At 44.0% G+C, this 22,829-nt stretch overlaps 3 protein-coding genes across 7 annotated transcripts; 1 reads left to right on the forward strand and 2 right to left on the reverse strand.

Moving 5' to 3' along the window:
• The first annotated feature begins 1,600 nt into the window (after positions 1-1,600).
• On the forward strand, positions 1,601-7,774 carry LOC112566418 (organic cation transporter protein-like). 2 transcript variants are annotated; one of them, XM_025242597.1, is made up of 11 exons: positions 1,601-1,921; positions 2,221-2,391; positions 3,622-3,847; positions 3,954-4,057; positions 4,407-4,561; positions 4,818-4,986; positions 5,248-5,463; positions 5,615-5,841; positions 6,103-6,287; positions 6,506-6,657; positions 6,886-7,774. In XM_025242597.1, the coding sequence occupies exons 2-11, from the start codon at positions 2,249-2,251 to the stop codon at positions 6,986-6,988; spliced, it is 1,680 nt and encodes a 559-aa protein (XP_025098382.1). In that variant the 5' UTR covers positions 1,601-1,921; positions 2,221-2,248; the 3' UTR covers positions 6,989-7,774. The 2 variants fall into 2 exon arrangements, with proteins under 2 accessions (XP_025098382.1, XP_025098381.1); XM_025242596.1 differs by having other exon boundaries at positions 1,602-1,921; positions 2,092-2,391.
• Positions 7,775-8,054: 280 nt separating this feature from the next.
• Positions 8,055-20,889, reverse strand: LOC112566414 (organic cation transporter protein-like). Of its 4 annotated transcripts, none has more exons than XM_025242589.1 (11): positions 20,528-20,889; positions 19,078-19,459; positions 18,678-18,781; positions 18,344-18,456; positions 13,062-13,103; positions 11,720-11,888; positions 11,348-11,572; positions 10,971-11,194; positions 10,382-10,454; positions 9,586-9,798; positions 8,055-8,932 (listed from the first exon to the last, which is right to left on the reverse strand). In XM_025242589.1, the coding sequence occupies exons 1-11, from the start codon at positions 20,614-20,616 to the stop codon at positions 8,806-8,808; spliced, it is 1,761 nt and encodes a 586-aa protein (XP_025098374.1). In that variant the 5' UTR covers positions 20,617-20,889; the 3' UTR covers positions 8,055-8,805. The 4 variants fall into 4 exon arrangements, with proteins under 4 accessions (XP_025098374.1, XP_025098373.1, XP_025098376.1 ...); XM_025242588.1 differs by having other exon boundaries at positions 10,382-10,490; XM_025242591.1 differs by lacking the exon at positions 8,055-8,932 and adding an exon at positions 12,029-12,095 and having other exon boundaries at positions 9,664-9,798.
• On the reverse strand, positions 13,640-16,195 carry LOC112566419. The gene has a single exon (XM_025242599.1). The coding sequence runs from the start codon at positions 16,136-16,138 to the stop codon at positions 14,753-14,755; it is 1,386 nt and encodes a 461-aa protein (XP_025098384.1). The 5' UTR covers positions 16,139-16,195; the 3' UTR covers positions 13,640-14,752.
• Positions 20,890-22,829: the final 1,940 nt, after the last annotated feature.

Here is a 22,829-nt window from a genome sequence, read left to right on the forward strand (position 1 = left end):
AGAAAGTATTTGTCTGTACTAGTCACAGTCTTCACGCTCCTTCCTCTGTCCAAGTGTTGTTCGAATGAAAGTACTGGTGAATGATGACGCAGTAAGAATGAAGAGTGTAAATAGGTTATCAGAAAAAACAGGGCTGGAATGTAAAGTCGTAATGGATATCATCTGGAACAGTGGGCGAGTGAACATAAAAATTAGCCAACGTGTTTCGGAGAAAATGACTTCATTTCTGTCCGTTTTCGTGATATATTTTTTCTTCTTCTTCTGGATCTGACAGCGTGAGTTTTACAAAACCACACAGCTCTGCTTTTTTTTCTATTTTATCTATTTTATTCTAACCTGTGCTATAATTTCGGGTTTGATTTTTTTTTTATTGCGTTCGTGTTTTTGTCTGTTCCCTCGTCAGCTGTAATACTCTTCTATTGTCTATGATAATCTGGTAAATGAACACTACCTCTTATGCTTGTTGCATTCCTCGTTATATCTAGAATAAAGTTTATTCAGATTAATGCGAAAAGAAATGCACAATATAAAGTTGTTAAAAATAATTATTTTAATTATTCTTTAGTAAAGTAAATATCTCAGTATAATAAATTTATCATGCAGCTATGTGATATTTTACCTTGAAAAATTACAAAGTAGGTTTTGACGTGTAAAATAAAATTAAAATTTTAAATAAAACTGTTGTACATAATAAAACAGAAATCTCATTCATTTTGCAATAATATACACTCCTAGCTTCAGCTAAAGCAACCTTGATTAAAAGTTCGAAAACTTTCGACAACTCGCGCTCCATCCTTTAGGACGACAGAACTCTTCCTCTTATCATCTTGAAGGTATTGGTGACTATGGAGATGAAAAAAAAAATGATGAAAACCGCGATTAAAATAAAAAAGTTTCCATGCAGCAGCATTGCCCCAAGTGTAACCCAGGGCCTGTATTTCTCTTTGTGGTGGTTACGGAAAATGCCAGTGTATGTAGGTCTCATGCACTACAGTGTGAAAGTATATCAGTGCTGCAGTCTGGAAACAAGATGCTTGAATGTCCATCACAGATGTTTGCTTACGGTCACAGCACACATACGGCCCGCAAACATTGTTTTGAGCAAGACATGGTCTTTATCCAGACATTCTAAATAGATGCTATTGCTGTTGTCGTTGTTGTGGATTCTGCCGTTGTTGTGGATTCTGTCGTTGTTGTGGATTCTGTCGTTGTTTGTCATTATGGTTGTTATTGTACTTTTTCGTTTGTTGTTATTGGTTTCGCTGTGGATGCTTCTATTTTTATCATGTTTGTTGTTGCTGCAAAAGCCGATATGGCACAACCCTGGCGACACTTATTGCAAATAAATCTGAAGTGATGACTTCATGATATGTTCTTGACCTTCTAAACGATAACCCTGTTCCGCCCTCCAACCCCTAGGAAAATTTCTACTTCCTTCCATTGGCTGGGATCTCTCCCCCTCTCCCAACAAGTAGGAAAATTTCTTGTTCTTTTCCACTGGCTGACATGATTTCTCCCACCCCAACCACCCTCAAGCTCTTGTTTGTTATTTCCTTTTACTATTTGTTGCTACACGCGCGCTGCGCAACACAAGTAGGTCACAGCTGGCTTTGTAGGTCACTGACCTCAGCGGCAGGTTAGCTAACTCTCTTGGAGTCTATGTTTTTGGTGGTGTAGGAGGCTGGAAGAGCTCATCGCTTGCATTATTTCTCCTGTCGACATCTCGGTGTTGTGTTTAGTGGCGACGGTGTCAAGGAGTAGAGACCAGCGTTTCATCTTTTCTCTCACAAACAACTACTGCATTCTTCTCGGTTCACCTCAGTTTGCCGTGTTTTCAAGGGAAACCAGGAATAAAGACATCATTCTAATGAATAAACGTTCCACGACAGATTGCTTCCAGTCAGCAAAAAGTTTTTTCTCGGTAAGCCTGAAACTTTCATATTTCATCACAGCAAGTCGTTAAGTTCTTGGACAAAGTTTGCTTATTTAAACATTGAAATTTAGGAGTGAGTGTCACAAACTTCACTCCATTGATGCCAGCATTGTGTTACACAAGCTGTGACATTCATTCTCACGTTGTTTGTTTATTAGGAACGGACCGTAAAGACTGAACATCTGAGGGAAAGTCGAATCTTGAACTTTGGTTTGCCTCCGTCTCACCTCCTCTCCCTGTAAAAACAGCGACTTGCAGTGTCAACACTTTATCTTCTTTCCGAGCAGGACAGACAATTCGTGACCAGTCTCCAAGATGAAGTTCGACCACATCGTCACAGAGCTTGGCGACTTTGGAACATTCCAGAAGCGCGTGTTGCTGTTGCTAAGTCCCGCCGCCATGTCCTGCGGCATCCAGATCATGATTTCAGTCTTTAACGTGGGCGTGCCGTGGCACAGGTAAGTCGGTGTCAACATCTCACCTTTCTTTCAATATGACTTTTCACACACACTGCTCACGACAGGACCTTGATATACACGAATGCTCGAAAAAGCGTGATAGACGGCAAAAATAAATTAGTGAAGTTTACAACTTTTATGATGGCCTGCAATATTTCACCAGTAAATATAAATAAACGTGCTTCAGTGCCCTCCTCGAGATTTTTTACTTCTCAAACGACTGTTCTGTTATACCTGTTATAACACATTTTACACACCTTCCTTACAATATTAGTTTATCTCTGGCAGTTGTTATTAGTGAAGACATCGGTGATTTGCTGAACCCAAAATAGTAGAAATGTTTCATTTATATCCCATAGTTGTTAACGAAAACCTCAAGCTTTTCAAAAATCCTAACATGCTTAATGGTCAGGATTTAGAATTAAATAGTCAGTGGCCTAGTCTCTTGTGACCTGCACCTATTTGGAAAGGTAATCTCGACAGAAAGGTGAGATTAAAGCATTCGTGTCACAAAGTCACGCTCAAGAACGCATGGGAACACAGTGGAAAAGCATTGAGGGATGTGCAAGAAGAACAGAAGAGAGCAAACGATAGTTCCTGATCTTTCTATGTGGGAATGAGGTTAGTAGAGCAATGACGGGTGAACAAATTCCGGATCCACAGCTGGATGAAATATGTGGAGTTACACTGGGTATTGAACTCGCTACAGTGCACACATCTAGTGTGAACCACGTTAGACTAACGACTCGACTAACCATTACCCCAAAACTCGAATGGAAATATATTGGTGGAGGGGAGACATGTTTACTTCAAACACTTTCGTTCTTACAGTTCAGTAATGAGGGCCTTGTGTATGACCTCAAACTTTTTCTGGTCATAAACAACATGGAACAACGCGTGCACAAGGCTGCAGCAGAGAAGTACTTTGCTATCAAAGAGTCGGAACGAGGCTAACAGCTAGGTGAAGGGAGTAGTGCCATCGCTCTACACAATGCCAGACCGGTACAGAAGTCCTCTAATTCGTGTACAGGTACTGCCGTGTGGCTGCCAGACATTATTCAGCACCCCTACAGCTGTCTGTGGTCTGTAATAATGTAACGTATGATATTACACCTGTTTGTTTCGTGGGTGTAGGGCCTCAAGTAAAAGGGGTTTTATTATTGTTATCCAAGATTTCCATGTTTTCTGTTTGTAGACATAACCTACATTTTACCTAACATATTTTCACAGGTGTGCATTGCCAGGTTTCCATGACGACACGTGGGAGCTGCAAGGAGCCGCACATGCCAACATTGTGAACGCTTCCATTCCCTTGGATCCGGACCTCGCTGACGACGGTGGATACTCTCGCTGCCAGATGCGTTTCCATGACAACGTCACTGCGGAAACAAGTCTGACTTCTTGTTCTCGTTATGTCTACGACCAATCGACGTACGCCTCCTCCATCGTAACCAAGGTAAATACAAACAATAACCCTCGAAACGTGTAAATGTTTTAACTGAATCAGACAAAACATTCAATAAACGAGGACATAAAATAGAGGACAACGCTTCTGTTGACAGTGGGACCTGGTGTGCGACAAAGGACTTCTGCGTTCGCACTGCCGTATGATCGTTATGGCTGGTCTTCTGGTTGGCTCTATCACTACAGGTATCATCGCTGACATGTGAGTCAGAAATACATCACATAGCTTTTGACTTGCTTTCGTAGTGCGGTGACAAAGAAGTCTCTGCGTATATATAATTGATTACATCGCTTGCTTTCGTTCCTTCTGATCATTGATCATACAGCGATATCCAATCTTAATAAAGTTTTCCTTTAAGAGCATCGAATTTAGGCAAATTATTATCTTTCTTTATTTCTCTCCTGACATCAATTATCAGGTTTAAATTTATAGACTATCTGTCTTTTCCACTGAAAATAATCGTGTCTGTCTGAGGGGCTACTATCGTATTTATGGGCATCTTGCAAGTTCCGTGCTCTAATTAAATATTGTCTCTCTTGGCTGTTCCCAGGATCGGCCGCAAGAAGGCGCTGATGGCCGTGGTGGCGCTGCATGCGTCGTCCAGCATCGCTGTGGCCTGGGCTCCGTCCTTCACTGTCTACGTCATCATTCGCTTTCTGACCGGTGTCAGCATCTCGGGAATGTTTCTGGTCCTCTTTGTTTTGAGCAAGTGTTGTTACTCCAGTATTCTGCTGTTACAAGAATCGTTACTTTTGTTAATTTGTTAGTCTGTTCTTTTATAGAGCTCATCATCATCATCATCATCAGACTTATAAGACTTATAAGGTTTGGACAATGAAGGATGCATTTTTGTTGCCATCATAGAATTAGTTCAGCTTAAGAACTTGAGTTTTTTTCTTTCTCATCTCTAACTACAGTGATGCAGACGACGTAAAGTGTCCGTTTTTGTTTCTGGCATCAGTTATGGAACTCGTGGGGCCCAGCAAACGTATGCTCGTTGGCATGGTTGTGATGATCTTCTGGTCGGCGGGGGTGATGATACTTGGCGGAATAGCCTACGCTGTTCGCGACTGGGACAAGCTGCAGATGATTGTGTCCTTCCCGATCCTCCTGCTGGGAGGGTACTGGTGGTGAGTGGTGGGAACTGGGGACGGGAAAAGATCTAGAATAATAGTGTTAAGGTTGAGAGTGAAATAGGGCTTTCTTGTTTACTTTAGTAACGGGAGTAATGTGTTCTTAGCTGTTCATTTGTTGTCTGTGCTTGTGTGTCTTTGTGTGGATGAGCTCATTATTTTATGAGTGGATGTATATTGCTGTTGGGTGATATCTGCTGATATTGATAAAAATGAGAGCTGGACCACGTGAGTGTGTAAAATCACTGCATGCTGCAGGGTCATCCCCGAGTCACCAAGATGGCTGTTGTCCAAGAACCGTGAGGTGGAAGCAGAGGACATCATTCGCCACGCAGCTCGCGTGAACGAGGCACAACTTCCGCTGAAATTATTTGATGGCAAAAACGGCGATGATGTGAAGGAAACGGAGAAGCTCTGGCATGCATTCACGTCCCCGGTTCTGGTTCTCCGCTGCACCATCCTGTGTTTGAACTGGTAAAAGACAGGACGATACCTTATACAAATGGCATTTCATGTACTAAAGTTGGTGGTATTTATAATTAAAATATCACATACATCTTTGTATAGCATGGCTGAAAATCGAGCCAGGATGACTCAAGTTTAGACTGTCCTTTGCCTTCTACAGGATGGTTTGTTCTTTGGTGTTCTACGGACTGAGTCTCAACTCTGGCAATCTGGGTGGCAGCGTCTACGTCAACTTTCAGTTGATGGCCATCGTGGAAGTCATCGCGTACGTCCTCTGCCTGCTGCTGCTCAATTACGTGGGCCGGAAGTTGATGTACATCACGTGCATGATGACTGGTGGTGTCGCCTGTCTCAGCATCATCCTGCCCGTCCTCTGCTCTAGCAGCGGTGAGGATGGAGGGGGGAAAGGGGTGGGGTAAGGTAGAAGTATGAAAAATGTGAGTCATATAAAAGAAATAAGCAATGACTTCCCTCTTAAAATTTCCCTCGTCTTTAATAAGTAGCAACGATCAGCAGCAACTTGCCCTCCACTTGGAGGCGCTTGAGTCACGAACCTTGCGGAAGTTGTTGTTGTTGTTGTTGTTTACGATCTTTGCTGAATGCGGGACGCCGTCACAAAAGATGTAACTCTAGTTGGCATCTTTACAGAGTTACAACTGTGGCTGACCATCATTCTGGCTCTAGTGGGAAAGCTGGGGGCCTCGGCGGCCTTTGCCATCATCCACATTTACTCTGCGGAGCTCTCGCCGACTTCCCTCCGGAACTCCCTGATGGGCTTTGCGTCCCTCTTTGCCAGAGTGGGCGGCATGATCTCCCCTTACATCGCAGACCTCGTAAGTCACCATTTTATTCTTCTGTCATTAAGAATATTTTTTCTGAGAATTCATTTTACTTAGCATATCGACTAATAAGTAACAGTTGAGTGCAGGTCTTCTGAGATATCTTTGTCTTCATTTGGTTTGTTGTGACGTCAGAATATAGTGTCGTGTGCAGAAAACACACCTTATACGGACTCTGCGTGCGTGCGTGCGTGTGGGTGTGTGTCTGGAAGGACCGTCTTGTCAACGGTCGTATAGGGCGGGCGCTGCCGCTGATGGTGTTCGGCTCAGTCACCATAGGAGTCGGACTGTTGTGCCTTTTACTTCCTGAGACTCTCAACAGCCACTTGCCGGAAACCGTACATGATGCCAAAATGTTTGGCAGGTGAGTGCCTCATTCCAGTTGGTATTAAATAAGAATAGAATTGAAATGTTGGGTCGTTCTTTCCCTACAATTTCTCTCTGTAATTTTTTCCCTGTAAAGAGCTAGCCATAATGTCATCACCTGTACATAAATAGTTTGTTGACATTTCAGTGAGTGTGTCGTCCACACTACACAAACCTATGATGTAAGACAACATGGCATTCGTTACACTAGGGTCTCCTGTTTCAGAAAACATGTTCGAGATGCCTCGTCTTCGGAAAACAGCGAAGAAAAGGTTAACAAAGATGACTGCAAGATGAATCAGAAACTTCTAACCGCTTCCCAAGCGTAGGAAACATCAAAATTACGCAATGCGCAACATAATGTAGGTGTTTCAGCAACCTGGGTATCCATAACAAAAATGTCGGCAACTTCAGAATATGTTGCTATTGCTGAACGTCGTATGCTGCATATCGTTGGGTATATTTAAAGATATCTATATGTATACCATTTAAAGATTTTACAGCTTTTTATATTTGTTTTATATCGCTTTTGGCAATTTTTATGTTTATCATTTTCTGTCCATTGCATCCCCTTAACGTACCAAGAATTTCTGCTGTGAAAAGCACCCTCGAGTTTTTTTCTTTCTTTTTTTTTTTTGGTGTGAAAATTATCTTCTCTAAATCGTGTCCCTGCAATCTTTTGGCCTTTATCACCTGTAATAGTTGGCATCCTTTACCTCGGACCTCAGGTGACTGACTATTCGCTCTTTTTTTGAGACTTGAAAGTAAGACTTCAGAAAATGGCTTGACTGATGTACTGAAAATTGTCTGTTAGCAACAAAGTAAAGTGTGTGTACTAACCGTGCAAGTGCACTCATATACGAGTGCGACGTTAACGTTCGACAAACTGCTGTTGTTGTTTTATTATTAGTATTATTATTAGTATTAACATAGTACTAGCACATGTCTGTGTGGTAATCGACTAATCCTCCTCTAAACACCACAGTTTCAAAAGCTGCATATACTAAGTTTTTGTTTATTGTATATTATTTTTATTGTATATCAGTGGGGAGAGCAAAGTTTTCTTTTCATTGGCTTGTCTCAAAATGCGGAAGGGCCAGTAACATACTTAAAAAAAAACCCCAAAAAACCACTTCGTAACTATACAACAAACCACTCCATCACATACATCAGCCGCGTTGTTTGTTATTTTCATACTTTGTGTTAGAATATTAAGTACTGTCGATTTATAACACAAAGTATTTATTTGATAAATTTTAATTAAATTATCCTAGGTTAAAATGAAATTAAGTACACTTCACATTTTGACATCCTCAGGTCATACTTTCCCTGTTGTATATAATTTTCCTATGAAGACACGTTGATCCACATAAACAAATAACTTGTTTTTCTTCCGTGAAGAAATCAGTTGTTGTGGACGTGATTACGTCTGATGAACAAACCCTTCATATGTGCGTGTCTGTCATTCCGACTGTTCGTGAGACTGTCTGATGTTGGATGAAATAACTTGCAGACATCAAGAAAAGTCAGTGCTTGATTGTGAGTGAGAGAAGTGGTATAGCCCTTGGTGACACTCTTGAAAAATGATGTTTTCACACTATACCTTTCTATGTATTTTATATTTACAACAATGTTTATACACTGTTTGACTCAGTGATCATTTTACTCCAAGACACTTTCTGAACTCCATAGTTGTGACGGACAACTCTTCAACTTTACAAGCATTAGGTTGATGAGGGTCAGCTTTTTGGTGGAGTGGGACGATGTTAGAAAGTTTCCAAAGGACTGGGATGTGTCCTGTGTAAAAAGAGAGTTGAAACACTCCACACACGTGAACAGCACAGCAGTGCAAGACACGCCCACAGCTCCCATCAGGCCCCTGAGCCTTGTGAACCTTGACCCGCAGTCAAACAGTGTGAGGAGTGTGGACCCTGGCACAGGAGTGAGTTCGAGTCACCAAAGCGCTATGTCTACGAGAAACATTCTTTTTTAAAAAAGACGATGTTTTCTTTTACTCATTTATGTGTATTTTTGTTGGACAAATGAACTATTTTATGTGAAGTCAACCAGTAACTATAAAACTTGAATGAACTTTGTTACAATGTTGTTGGTAATAATTGATGTAAATATTGTGTTTGCTTAATGCTTATACTACGGTTTTGTCCTGTTCAGGAAGACTGCATATGGAGAACACTCCAAGCTCATTTTCTTTCCTTGGAATGGACAAGCTGTCGTTTCCCTTGGAAGTAGTTCTGCTCTTGCAGCACGCCATGCTGAAACAAATTTGTAAAATCCATTTTTTTTACAAGAAATTCCACATGTTTTAGCTTTGTTGGCATGAACCAGACATTACCACAATGTATTGCTTTATATTGTAAATGTTCTCACACATTCACCAACATCTCGATCCCCAATAGTAGCAATATCTCTTAAATTTATTATTTAAATAATATGAAACAGAATGTTTCAATCAGCAATATAGCAAAAAAGTTCTAGTCTATTATTTTTATGCCGATCTTGCAACCTATATTCATTTTGACATATCGAGATGATATTTTTTCTGCTAATAACGCAGATCTGACTCAGTTATCTTCTCTGCGATTTTGTATCCAGAATGTCGGCAACAGTCGAGAGTTTTTCAGAATTTAATTTAGAATTCGTGAACAAAAACGTTTATAGACAAAAATTGTATGATCATCCTGTGAAAAAAATGTTGAACTGTGAACACACAATCACTTTACCCGTCTTTTACCGAGTGGTCGCCTGTGTCCGCTGAAATAGTTCCTGACACAAGCACCAAAAAATTCAAAATTTATTTGGCTTGATGGGCAATAGTTTTACTTCTTTGTGTTAACAGCTACACCACTGCTCATTTCCCTCAAAAATACAGATACAAAGGTAGCAGCCGGATTAACAGTATTTTTACCAGTTATTTCCATAGTCAACATCTTCCAGAAATTGTGGTAGAGGGCGCCCCGATGTCTCCGGAAGTAGAAAAGCCAGGGCCGCTCCCAACATGGACAAACCTCCGAATAGCATCATGGGAAGAAATGGAGCAATGTTGGTGGATTCTAGTATCAAGGGGGCCAGGATATCACCAATCCGAGCTGACATAGAGGAGACCCCCATGCCGATATTTCTGAGAAGAAAAATTAATACAGTAAACGACAGTCAGCTGTCTGTAATATTATCTTTAGAAAATGCACTAAACATAAACTAGATGTCGGGAACATTATCTTCAGTCAGTAAGTAAAGTAAGGTCGGAAGAGGAAGCTGTTTAATATGTTTAAATGATGCAGAATGTCGTTGATAATAAGTTTGTCTTTACAGCTAGCACATACTCGCACAAGAATTGAGGTAGACCTCCAGACTGTTGAAAGATACCCGGGTGCGTAAGGAAACACATTTGTCTGTTTTGTATCTTTTATCTACTAAAACCGGATGCTATAATGTAAATCAATTATATTAAATCTTGGTCTGCATCTGTTTGAGTGTTCTGAATTAATCTTACAATATCCTGAAACATATTGATATCACAGGAAAGTGATATACGGGTATCAAGTCTCAGAATGAGGACATGTCTGTCATGTATCGACTATATCATTCAACACACACAAAATAATTCTGTAGTATTTATAACAGCCACAATTGCAAAATGTATAAATATATACAATAGTATTGCATCAAAATCTTTCATATAAAAGTCGTACAAGTGTACCTACCGGACCACAGTAGGAAAGATTTCAGCAGATGCCAGATAGATGGTCCCATATGAAGCAGAGATGCCGAATTTTGCTATCATTACAAAGACAACCGTAAGAGTTTTCAGATCTGATAAGCAACAAACAATGAAATTAAATAGATAAGAGACCAAAGCACTTGAACATACCGATGGGAAAAAACTAAGGTGCGCTTTATTATTATTGACAGATGTGCATACAACGATAGAGATTAAGGTCATGTAATTCAGAAGTGAAATTGGCAAAAATCTGTCTAATTGACAACCCGTTTAAATTAGGCCGTTGTTAAGAAATTTTAATAGAATTTATTTCCCGTCAGATCATCTAGGGATGATTTTCTTGTTCAAATTTTTTTCTCTGATGATCAAAAGACATAATTATAGAAGGTTTCAACGTCCTATAATGTCCAACTTTCTGGTTCTTTCAATTCACACCCTATCACATATCAGTTTTAATAATTGAGGTTTTTTCAGGTGAAGACCAAGAATGTTAATGTAGAAAAGGGCAGAGCATTCTACGGTGGTGGGATTGAATATTGAAAACAAAAACACGCATGCGCGTATCTACTCACTGCTTGAGGTTGTGGGTATAAGGCCCGCCACAACACTCGCAACGCCGCTCACAACCATGGTGACGATTAAAGGCTTCCGGCGACCCACCCGGTTTACAATTAGAATGCACAGTGCGTAAGCAGGTATTTCCACGGCTCCCACTAAGCAAAAGTTGAGGTAGGGTGAGCCTGCCAGGTTCTCTGTGTTCAGAGACAGACCGTAATACACCAGCGAGTTGACGAGCCTGAGGACAATAAAACAAGAGACTGAGTGAACACTACTCACCCACTCGGCCGCCAGCACACCTACTATGTACCCGTACACTTATGAAGATACCTAGTGAGATCTTAGTTGTTTAGTGTACACCGGCCTTACACAGGCCTGCACGGCCACCCACCAGTTGAACCACACGTTGAGTGAGAGGCAGGCCATCCGCCGGGTGCGCACACAGTCCAGCACGGTGTAGGTGCGCGTGGCTTTGAGGTTGGGGTCGTCCTGCAGACTCTTGACCACATCCTCGGGCAGCGCCTTGCCGTTGCGCCTGGCCACCGTCTGCAGCACGCGCCGCGCCTCCTCCGTCTTGTCGTGCGACAGCAGCCAGCGGAGGGACTCGGGAAGGAGCCTGGTGAAATACAATACAAACATCATCCTGCAATTTTATGTCTGCGTGTAACTGAATGCTCGAGTGAGTGTTTGACTGCGTGCTTTGAGTGCTCGTGTTGTGGACACCAACAGACTGTTTACTATGGCTGGTCGTGGCTGTACGCACCACCAATAAAACAAGAAGAGAAGCGATGGAGCCGTTATGGCCAACTCCAAGTATCTCCAGTTGCGGATGAAGTATGCGATCCCAGCTAGAGACACGTAACCAAGACTGCAGAAGATTAGGATTACAAAGCCGGCGAAGACTCTGTACTTGGGACCAACCAGCTCCATGACTGAAACAATCAATTGATTGCGTTGTTAGAAAAGTCATGCATGTTTGTGAGAGACAGAGAGAGAATAGAAAACAACTGATCGGTTCTAGGGACTTTTAAAACTGTTTTAGTTTTACACCTGCAGACCTTGGCAGCCTTACCTGGTTAAGTTGGATACTGTCCCCGCTTCCTTGTGGGAATGGAGAGTGTTAGGGTCAGTCTGTGGTTCTGTACAAAGTCTAGGATTAATATTTCTATTCGTTAGTTATTATAATAATAATAATAATAACAACAACAACAATAACAATAATATTAGCAAAATTTGTAAAGTGCATCCTACTAAACGAAGAATAAACTCAAATACAGAAAACACAAAGAGGAACCAAATAACAAGAACAAGAGCTGAGTGTAACATGATATTGAAAAAGGAAGGATGTGAAAAAGGACTAGCATTATGGGAAAGGGTGTTAATAATAATGATAAGTGGGAATTGATAATGCAATATCTCGGCCAAAGGCGAACTTATTGCGCTGGACAGGATCATAAAATAGTAACAAAGATGCAGAAAAAAATCACAAAATAGTAACAAAGATGTAGAAGGAAGAGCAATGCGAGGACTCGCTGAGTTCCGACAGTAAAGGGAGATAACTGTAGACGTAACGCTAACGACTCCAGGGAATAATGTTAGTGACATCAAGAGAATACTAGAATGATATTGAGTAATCTTGAGAATATGAAGAAATGTTGTCACATGAAACAGCAAAAGGTGATCATCACTTCAGTTTACTCAGTGCAGCTGAAGGTCGCAGAAGCGAGTGAAGCTAGGGGAATGGAATCCAGTGAATAGATGCAGACAGTTCGCACTTCAAATACAATTATATACATTACATACAGTCCTATTGCAAAACAGAAGAGAAAGAAAACGCAGCAGAAGCACATGTAAACATGAAGGCCCAACACTTTTATCCAAATCGAGCCACGACAACAAAACATAAACAATATCAAGGAGAGCCGATCCCCTCAGCCTGTTAGGCGAAGGGACAGAACTCTCTATCTTATGCAAGATGTGCCAACAGTGTCTAGCCATTATTAGTCTGGCATCATGGCTATCGAGTAAAACTATGATATCCAAGGACTCTCTAATCAAAACATCTGATTATAGACAAAGGTAATGTGTATACTGTTTCTTCTTACTGAGTATGTAGGAAATAACGAAAGCTCCTGTGCTGGCGGCACCTTGCAAAAGATACATGGACAGGAAGACGAACACGTTTGGAGCAGCCGCTGCCACGCCTCCTGTCAGCATCATCATGGCCACGCCCACAAAAAACATAGGCCGACGCCCGAACCTACAAAACACAAACTAAAACTACATTTTCATGACTTTTTTCCTCCATTGTGTCATTCCAGACCTCACCGTGAGACCCTGTCATAGTTACATTACTTCTTTCTTGAGCGCCTCGTTGCCGCTCTATGGTCTCGTAGGCATTCCATGATTCTTAGACGCCGGTTCACAAATTTGCGATACTGCGTACGATCGACCGCCCTGGAGTTCAGGTCTCCGAGAGGCTTCCCTGTCCATTCGAGCACATTAGTAAGCCAAAGTTTCTTTTGTTTACCTACTCGCCTCTTGCCCCTAACGCTACCCTGCATCGCTAGTTTCGGAATGCCGTCATGTCGAGTGACATGGCCGAACCATCGTAACTTATAGCGCTTGACGGTTGAGAGAAGTGGTTCTTGGTATCCCACAAGGCTTTGGATCAGGTCTCGCACGAACTTGTTCGTCTTTTCTTCTCTGTAGGAGATATGGAGCAATCTCCTATAGCATTTCATTTCGAACGCCGCTATCTTCCTCTCCTGGTCTGACAGCAGCGTCCAGGTCTCGCAGCCATACGTCAAGACCGGGATGACAAGGGACTTATAAAGTCGGAATTTCGTAGCGAACGAGATCCTTCCGCTGTTCCATATCCGATTTAGCCTTGCCATCGCTACGGTCGCGGCTTGCAACCTGGCGTGAACATCGTGTGCACTTGACCCATCCGCCGACATAATGGAACCCAAGTATTTGAAGGTCTGAACCTGCTCTAGAGTTTTCCCGTTCAGTTTGATGTCAGCCTCTGCTGGGCTGATGGCGTTTACCAGGACTTTACTCTTCTCCGCATTGACGTGCATCCCGTACTGGTTAGCGCATGTGTTTACGCGGTTGGTAAGGTCCTGCAATTCTTCGTTGCTGCTCGCTATTAGGGCTATATCATCAGCGAAGCGAAGATTGCTTATCGGTCTTCCTCCGATCGACACCGAGGATTCGTGGCCTTCCAACGCGTTGCGCATCACCTTTTCCAAATAGATGTTGAACAACGTCGGAGATAGGATACAGCCCTGGCGGACGCCTACGGTCATGGGGAACGGCTCCCCCAGCTTGTTATGCAACCGAACGGTACTCGTAGATCCATCATAGAGGCCTATGATGGTCCGGATCAGACCCTCGTCCACATGGAATGACCGAAGGGTGTCCCATAGCCCCGCGTGCCAGACCCGGTCGAAAGCCTTCTTGAAATCCACAAAGTTTTGGTGTATTGGAATACCATGTTGCGTGTGTTTCTCCACCAGCACTCTCAAGGTGAAGATTTGTTCTATCGTGCTTCGGCCGGCCCGGAATCCGGCTTGCTCCTCTGCTAACAGCGGTTCTGCGGCCGCTGTTAGTCTCCGTTGTAGCACGCGCAACATAACCTTGCTAGGATGACAAATCAGGCTCAGCGTCCGGTAGTTCTCGCATTTGGAGCTATTTCCAGACTTTGGCAGCGGTACAACGACAGACCGTAGCCACTCCTTCGGCCACTGCTTGGTTCGCCAGATTTCGCGACATATTTTGGTCAGCACGCTCGTCAGCTCCTCGCCTCCACCTTTGATGAGTTCCGCTGGGACATTATCGATGCCAACCGCTTTCCCTGGTCCCTGATTGCTGCTTCCACCTCCGCTCGTAGGACTTGTAAGTCCGGTACTTCCTCTGCGGGTGGTGGTGCCCCTTCGAGTACGGTCGCATCTGTTTCGATGGGGGCGTTGTACAGCTCATGGCAATATTCCGTGAGTCGATTGAGTATTTCGGTTTTCCCTTTGACCAGCTTCCCGTTCTTATCCTCAATCTTGGTTATGCCTTTTCGCGGACCATCGTTGGTGAGCGTTTTCAACGCTGCGAATGCTTTCTTATAGTCGCCCCATTTGATTCCCTCGTCGACCTCGTCGCACTTTGCGTTTAGCCACGCCTCCTTCGCCGCCGCTATGTTTTTCTGCACTTTCCGGTGTACTCTCCTGTATGCCACGTCGGCTTCAGGGCTTCCCCGCCTTTTTGTCTTCAAGGTTTTCCTTAGCTCACAAAGTCTGAGAACTTTCTTTGTGATCCAAGGCACCTTGGTTGGCGGCTTCCTCCCTAGCACTTTGTCTGCTGAGGAGTGAAGCACCTGCTTGACGTTTTCCGCGAGAGCGTCCACGTCAAGGTCGGAATCAAGCAGGTTGAGGGCAGAGAACCTGCCCCCCACCTCGACCTGAAAAGCCACTGCGTGGCCAGGGTTACTGAGTTTCTCCGTGCACCAGCGAATGCGTTTGCTGTTCTCCCGTTTCTGCTGCGAGACTTTCAGGCGCAGGGAAGCCATCACGAGTTTGTGGTCTGACCCGATGTCCGCACCCGGGTACACTCGTGTCCCTGCCTGCAGTAGGCCTGAACGGCAGCTCTGGGGGATCAGCACATAGTCGATCTGGTTCTTGACCGCGCCGTCGGGTGAAGTCCAGGTCGCTAACCTTGAAGGTTTGTGCGGGAAGAGCGTGTTCGCAAGGGTCATCTTATGGGTTCCAGCGAACTCAAGCAAGCGCCATCCGCGGTCGTTGGTCGTTCCTAGACCGTATTGACCCACGGTGCCGGCCCACTTTTCAAATGCATCTGGGCCGACTTTGGCGTTCCAATCTCCCACCACGGCTAGAAAGTCTTTCTTGGGGATCCCCCTCATCGTTTCCTCCAGCTGCTCATAGAACACCTCTACCTCGTTGTCCCCTCGATCGGCGTGAGGTGCATGAGCTACGATGACTGAGACGTTTCGTGGTCGAGCCGCTATACGAATGGTTGCGAGTCTGCTCGAGATGGGCTCCCAACTTAGGACTGCCGCTGCCGCTCTGTTGTGGACGAGAAAGCCAACGCCTAGTTGCCTGTTCTCACTGCCACTGTAGAACAGCTTGTGTCCGAAGGGAGTACCCTCCTCTCCTGAGCTCGTCCACCGCATCTCGGCAAGCCCTATGACGTCCCAGTCGTACCGTTCCAGCTCCAGACAGAGCTCGAGCACTTGACCACACTTGTGGAGCGTACGGACGTTCCACATGCCAACCACTATTCTCTTCAACAAATTAAGTGCACGTACCTGCTGAGCGGATGTTTTCACACTCTGATTCTTTTCTGCTGGAGGGCGATGGGCTCGCCGTGGGTCCCTTGCCTTTTTGGTTCCGGCCACAGTCTGGTGTCGGTCGCGCATCCGACGCCCCAGGAGTCTGTCTTGTCCCGTTGTCCCTTAGACTTGACTTTCTTCACCTGCGTTAAGGGTCTTCCGCCTCCGTGTTGGCAGGCGCCAACGGAGATGGCCGACCTTATTATCCTGGGCGACGTCGGTGCCAGTATGAATATTGTGTGGCTGTAACTGAATCATTAGAATTTAATAGGCTGTTACGTAGTGGTGGTGCCCACTCCTCTCCACTCCGGTTTGTTTGTCGGGGTTTTCTCCCCTAGCCTGACTAAGGCGGGCGAGTGCAGGTTTAACTAAGTTCTAACTAAGGTCTATGTACACTATTTACATCTATTTACATCAGTCTTCTCAGTAATCATATATACACATATTTACAAGAGGCGTGCCAGCGGTACACGGGTACGGGCGCTGGCGAAGGGGGGCGTCCCACCCTGACCTTCGTACGAGTTTCTTCGGCTTTTGGCTGCCCTCACAGCTCTGCAAGTGCGAAATGGGACTGCCAGCGAGTCTGTGCTTGGAATTTGCTCACAGTCGCGGCCGATCGATTTCAGTGGGGTACCACCGCATACCATCACTGTCAGTATAGACGTCCGAGGCCATTGAGGTATAACTTCCCGTTACATCCCTTCCTTCGAGTTTATATGACTTCTAGTGGTTTTGAGTATGGCCATAGGGGCCCTCTCATTTTGCACTATAAGTTTACGCGCAGTGACCGTCGCGAGACGGACCGCACGCCCATGCCTGAGATCCAACTACGAGCTTTTTAATCGCAACGACTTTAATATACGCTATTGGAGCTGGAATTACCGCGGCTGCTGGCACCAGACTTGCCCTCCAATAGATCCTCGTTAAAGGGTTTAAAGTGTACTCATTCCAATTACGGAGCCTCAAAAGAGTTCCGTATTGTTATTTTTCGTCACTACCTCCCCGAGCTGGGAGTGGGTAAGTTGCGCGCCTGCTGCCTTCCTTGGATGTGGTAGCCGTTTCTCATGCTCCCTCTCCGGAATCGAACCCTGATTCCCCGTTACCCGTAGTCAACATGGTAGGCCTATCACGTACCATCGACATTTGATAGGGCAGACATTTGAAAGATGCGTCGCCGGCTCGAGGCCATGCGATCGGCACAAAGTTATCCAGAGTCACCAAAAGGGACGGGGCCGAAACCCCGACTGGTTTTGAACTAATAAAAGCGCTCTTTCCCGGCTGTGACACCGGGTCGGAGCTGGTTTGCATGTATTAGCTCTAGAATTGCCACAGTTATCCAAGTAGAAATGGATCATCTAAGGAACCTCGACTGATTTAATGAGCCATTCGCGGTTTCACCGTACGAGGGTGTGAACTTAGACATGCATGGCTTAATCTTTGAGACAAGCATATGACTACTGGCAGGATCAACCAGAATGCTGTTTGTGGTTTGCAATACCGTAACCCCCACGAAGCAGTCGCCGCGAGGCCGCGGGTTCTGCATACGTGGCCGTGCAATTTCATTCGGTAAATGCTTCTCGCTCTTTTTGCAACCGAATCATCGGTTCAAACTTTTCCACTTGCTGAGCGTTCACCCGATCGACACGGGCGCGCTCTTTCACTCGAGACACAGTCAAGCGTTATTCGATACGCCGACGCGGCTGGCCGAAAGGAGCACTACGACCGAACCCCTCTCTGCTCAACCAGCCCACGCCTGAGCCGTGGGAAACGCGACAGCGAAAGCCGCGCGAATCGCCAGCGAGCCAACCCGTACCACACCTTCTTCGGTCCGCGTAGTAAACCGGCTCGCGGTAGGACGGGACGCAGACAACGATCGCTTTCGACCGAGGGCGTCGCACGCCGAGCGAGCACTCATTTGCCAACGATAAAACCACAACTGGGTGAGCACTGCATGGCTAATGGTAACCTTCCTCCATTTGCCACCTTCACTTTCTAGCGCCTTTCGGCACACCTGCTCCCCATGGCACACCTGCTCCCTGGCGGCACCTTGCAAAAGATACATGGACAGGAAGACGAACACGTTTGGAGCAGCCGCTGCCACGCCTCCTGTCAGCATCATCATGGCCACGCCCACAAAAAACATAGGCCGACGCCCGAACCTACAAAACACAAACTAAAACTACATTTTCATGACTTTTTTCCTCCATTGTGTCATTCACGCTCTCATAATTCATAGCAAAAATGTCGGTACCCGCTATAACAGAGATAAAGCTTTAATTACTATATACAATGACAGTTCACTATACACAACAACAGCCACTCCTATTGCAAAACAAATCATTGAGTGAACATGAACTTTCTATCAATATTGGTACCTCACCTGTCTGAGAGCTGCCCAAACACTGCAGCTCCTAGAAACCTTCCAGCAAAGAACACGCACTTGGAGATACTTTGGAGAAACTTCTTTGTGCAGACCAGTTTAAACTGAAATATAAATAGTCATAGAGGATATGCAGGTATAAATAGTATATCTATAACAGTTTAATCTGAAGGACAAAAAAAAAGAGAGAATTCTGAAAATAAAACTTGTGTTTTAGGTATTAGACCCGTCACGACACTCGCAGCCCCGCTTACAACATATGTGACGATTGTAGGTTCGTGTGTGTGTGTTTCTCTCTCGCTACCACTCTTGTACTCGTCTTCTCTCCATTTTGATACAATCGGGAAATGTTTGCATTTTGTTTATTTTACGACAGCGATGTCAGAAAATAACTGCCAACCTCTGAAGTGATGGTGCTGTCGTACTCGTCTGTAGAAAACACGTAACCCGCCGGACATGCCTCCTGTGCTGCTGTACCGTTAGTGACGTCAGCGTTTACCCACTGAACACTTGTAAGTCTGTGGAGTGAACTGTTCACAGAATACCGCTTGCATCCTTCTCCTTCTGGAATTAAGAGATCTTTCAGCTGTGATTGGTTGACGCCATACCACGTGGCGTTGACGTCACTAAGAGAGCAGTGGAAGTGAGGTACGGCCCCCAGGAAGACCATGTTTAGCCCGTGCCATGCGCACAAGATGGCGAAGCCACAGACAAGAAGCAGGTGCACTCGCTGGTACCAACCAAACTCCCCCAGCATTTTCAGGGCATCGTCCAGATGCATGCTGGGTAAAACGAAATGGCAGACAATAAGTAATTCTTGAAATATCTTTAACTTCACCTCTCGCTTTTTTTTATAAAAAAATGTTCTATGTTTAAAAAAAATAAATACATTAACAGGAACTGAGGAAAAGCGTAAAAATTAGTTCTGAGCAAAAACTTAGGCCAAACAGCACGCCTCATTTGGAGAGAAAGAGAGGGAGAGTAGGGAGAGAGGGAGAGAGGACGAAACTATAAACATCCTCTATACATTGAGGTAAACCTATAACAAACATGCATTTTGATTAGAACATATTGTAAGACTATAAGGAAGAAAGCAGAGCAGACGACAAATATCATGTTCATCAAGAAACAAACGAAAAAAGATGGAGGAGACATGGTGGGGGATCTTGTCAGGCTCTTGTAGCTCGGCTCCACTTTCATTGTCTAAATTATTGTAAATTGTTATTTCCGCAAGAAGCGGTCATGTCAAAGAGGACTCTGTCCAGTCTAAGCTCAAATCGTTTCTTCACTTCAACAAGGCTGAGATCATGTTGCTTGTGGTAAGATACAGTGGAAACATTTATCAACACAAGGAGGCTAACCCGACTGCTCAGTGAAACTCGTAGAAAATGGGGAATAAAGTAACATATTCCGGTGGTATTTGGAGACGAAGAGGAACGATAAATGTTATATTAATGCTTTTCTCTTAATCCCATCTGGAATTTTTAGAAGAAAACAGAGAGTTACTAGGAGCTAATGTTTCTAAAATAGTTTTGTCTGCCTGAACTGAATTTGAGGAGAAGAGATGCAATTGTAGGTTAAAAAAAAAAGGTCAGGAGACAATGCGCTGTTACAGAATGTTCTCTTCATTTGTACAGAGTTTCATCTGCTTATACAGCTTTCTCCTTTGTTCAAACATGGCGTTGGTCCCTACACCGTACTCAGGAATTTCCTCAAATCATTTCAAAAGCGATTTTTATCCAGTCGTTTATACAGTACACACAAGTCTTGGACTGTCAGTAAAACAGGAAATCTTCTCGCTACAGCAAGAATACAAAAGCTCGAGCTATCAAAATACAAATGTTACTCACACGTCCACTCGCAATCTCGTAATGTCCAACAATCTACAGCACAGCGACACGACAGTAACAGCAACGGCGTACCTGTAACGGCTGTTCATACACGTGACATCACTTACCCTCCGTCACCGCTGTCGTCTCCTCCACACACACACACAAAGCCACCTAAAATATTCATATCACCTGGTACATTAAAGGCAGTTCACACATGCGCACTATGTCCCACCGAGGTCCCCCATCAGGAATCGATCCTACTCCCTCTACCATCTGAGAAAGTAACATCAGCTCCGGGGGAGCATACATGCTTGTCACATGTATGTCTAGGTGTGTTTGTACTTCGTAATGTGATCCTGACCTGCACCCACACATCCCACAGAGGCCACGGATACATTTACACCTCAGTCTGAAACATTCTTCTATCTCTGACACGTCGATCTGCTTCCTGATAGGTGATCACAATGAGTCTTGTAAGGTCTGATGTGTTTGACAGGGATTCGCCCTTACTTTGTAATAATAATAATAATCACATTTACATGGCACCTTTCTCCCACATCACAGCGCTGTACAATATGAGTGCATTTGTATCTTACTCAGGATTGCGACAGTGGGCAATGGCTAGACTAGATAGGTTCTGCCGTAGTCATAAGATAATGTTTACTACCAAGTACAAGCTGTTCAAATCCCTGGTAGTGTCGGTCCTGCTCTACGGATGAGACACGTTGACTCAGCAAGCTGAAAAGGAAAGAAAATCAACGCCTTCGAGAACAAATGTCCAGGAGACTGTCCCGATCTCATAAGACCAACGACTTTGTATGAAACAAGATGGCCACATTCGTAGGACACCACGAACCTACTATATTTAGAAGTAGATTTTAACAGCACAGATTACTTTATATACCATAGACACAAAATGCAGAACATTACAGCTTTTCGTCAAGAGCACGATGTGAAATGGTGCTCCTCCTGTCAGCTTCTTTGGTTACAGTTGTCCGAGTTCCCACACTTCCCAGTGGCATTAACTTTCCTCCCTCCATTAACCAAAGACGCTGACACTTTAGATGGACGATTAGACGACCACCGGCGATGTACCAGCAGCGCGTGCAATGAGATATCGGTCGACAGGTCATTATCATCACGGGGTTAGCAGCCCCTAAAGGGCGAGTTGTGCGCACGACTTTGCCGCTCGTCGTTATTCTGCTGCATGACCTTCGTCCCCTGCTTTTGCTACAAGGCCTTTCTGCGTGCCGTGTGCACAACTCGCTAGGGCCACGCAGGGGCTGCTAACCCCGCTAAGTGCCGACTATTGTCGCGTGAGAATAGACCTTAACTCTCTACTGGATCATGTTTCCCCCACAAGTCATTTGAACACTCGCTTCCGCAGTGTGCTTTGTACTTTAAACATTCACAGCCATTGTAAAAAAAAAAATTGAAAAAAAGTCCCCCTCCCAGTGCCCTGAACAACCTCACAACCGCCACCTTTTTATTTATATATTTTTTTTTATTTTTTTTTTTTTGGTATTTTTTGCTTTTGTTGAATTTTTTTTTACCCCACTAATATGCAGATTGGTTTCAAATTTTACAGTCTGCCTGCAAAGTTTTGCCTGTTTCATTTGTTTTGGAGAACATTTTTTTTCCTTTGATTTCATGACCCTTGGTGCATGTCTACACTTTCTGAATGCTCTTGTTATTTTTGTATATATCTGTATGTAATATTTTTATGTAATATGGGGGCCTGTTTTGTGGCCGCTGGTTCAGTTTCCTCCATTTGCAGTAATGCACCATATAAATCCTGGTAAATTTGGTTCTGAAAATATCTTTGGTACCAGTTCTCTTGATGACCTAAGTACATGTTAATTTTGCTTAATATTTAATCCATCCTTGGTCATGTGTATGTATTTTGTTTGATTTCAGGGTCAATGACAGCAAGAGACAAATACCTGTTGGCTCTTTATGACCTGTATAGCAAACAGTAAGTTGCTGAATATGTAACTGTTCCTGTTACTGCTATTCATCATGATAAAAACATTTAAATGTAGGGTTTGTAATATGTTTAGAGATGCAATATGTTATCTCATTTGCAAGTCTTCACACCTCTTCTGTAAACATTACTCCTAACAACCTTTCCCATCATGCTAGTCCTTTTTCACACCATTCGTTTTGCAATATCGTGTTACTCTCAGCTCTTGTTCTTGTTTTTTGGTTCCTCTTTGTGTTTTCTGTATTTGATTTTATTCTTCGTTTACTATGGTTGTTGATTCTTTTATAGTTCATATTCTATTTGTTTGTTTTCCTGTCCCTCGTATGCTGTCCATGT

The sequence above is a fragment of the Pomacea canaliculata genome, linkage group LG6 (assembly GCF_003073045.1).
Source record: "Pomacea canaliculata isolate SZHN2017 linkage group LG6, ASM307304v1, whole genome shotgun sequence".
In the NCBI taxonomy this organism is placed as follows: domain Eukaryota; kingdom Metazoa; phylum Mollusca; class Gastropoda; order Architaenioglossa; family Ampullariidae; genus Pomacea; species Pomacea canaliculata.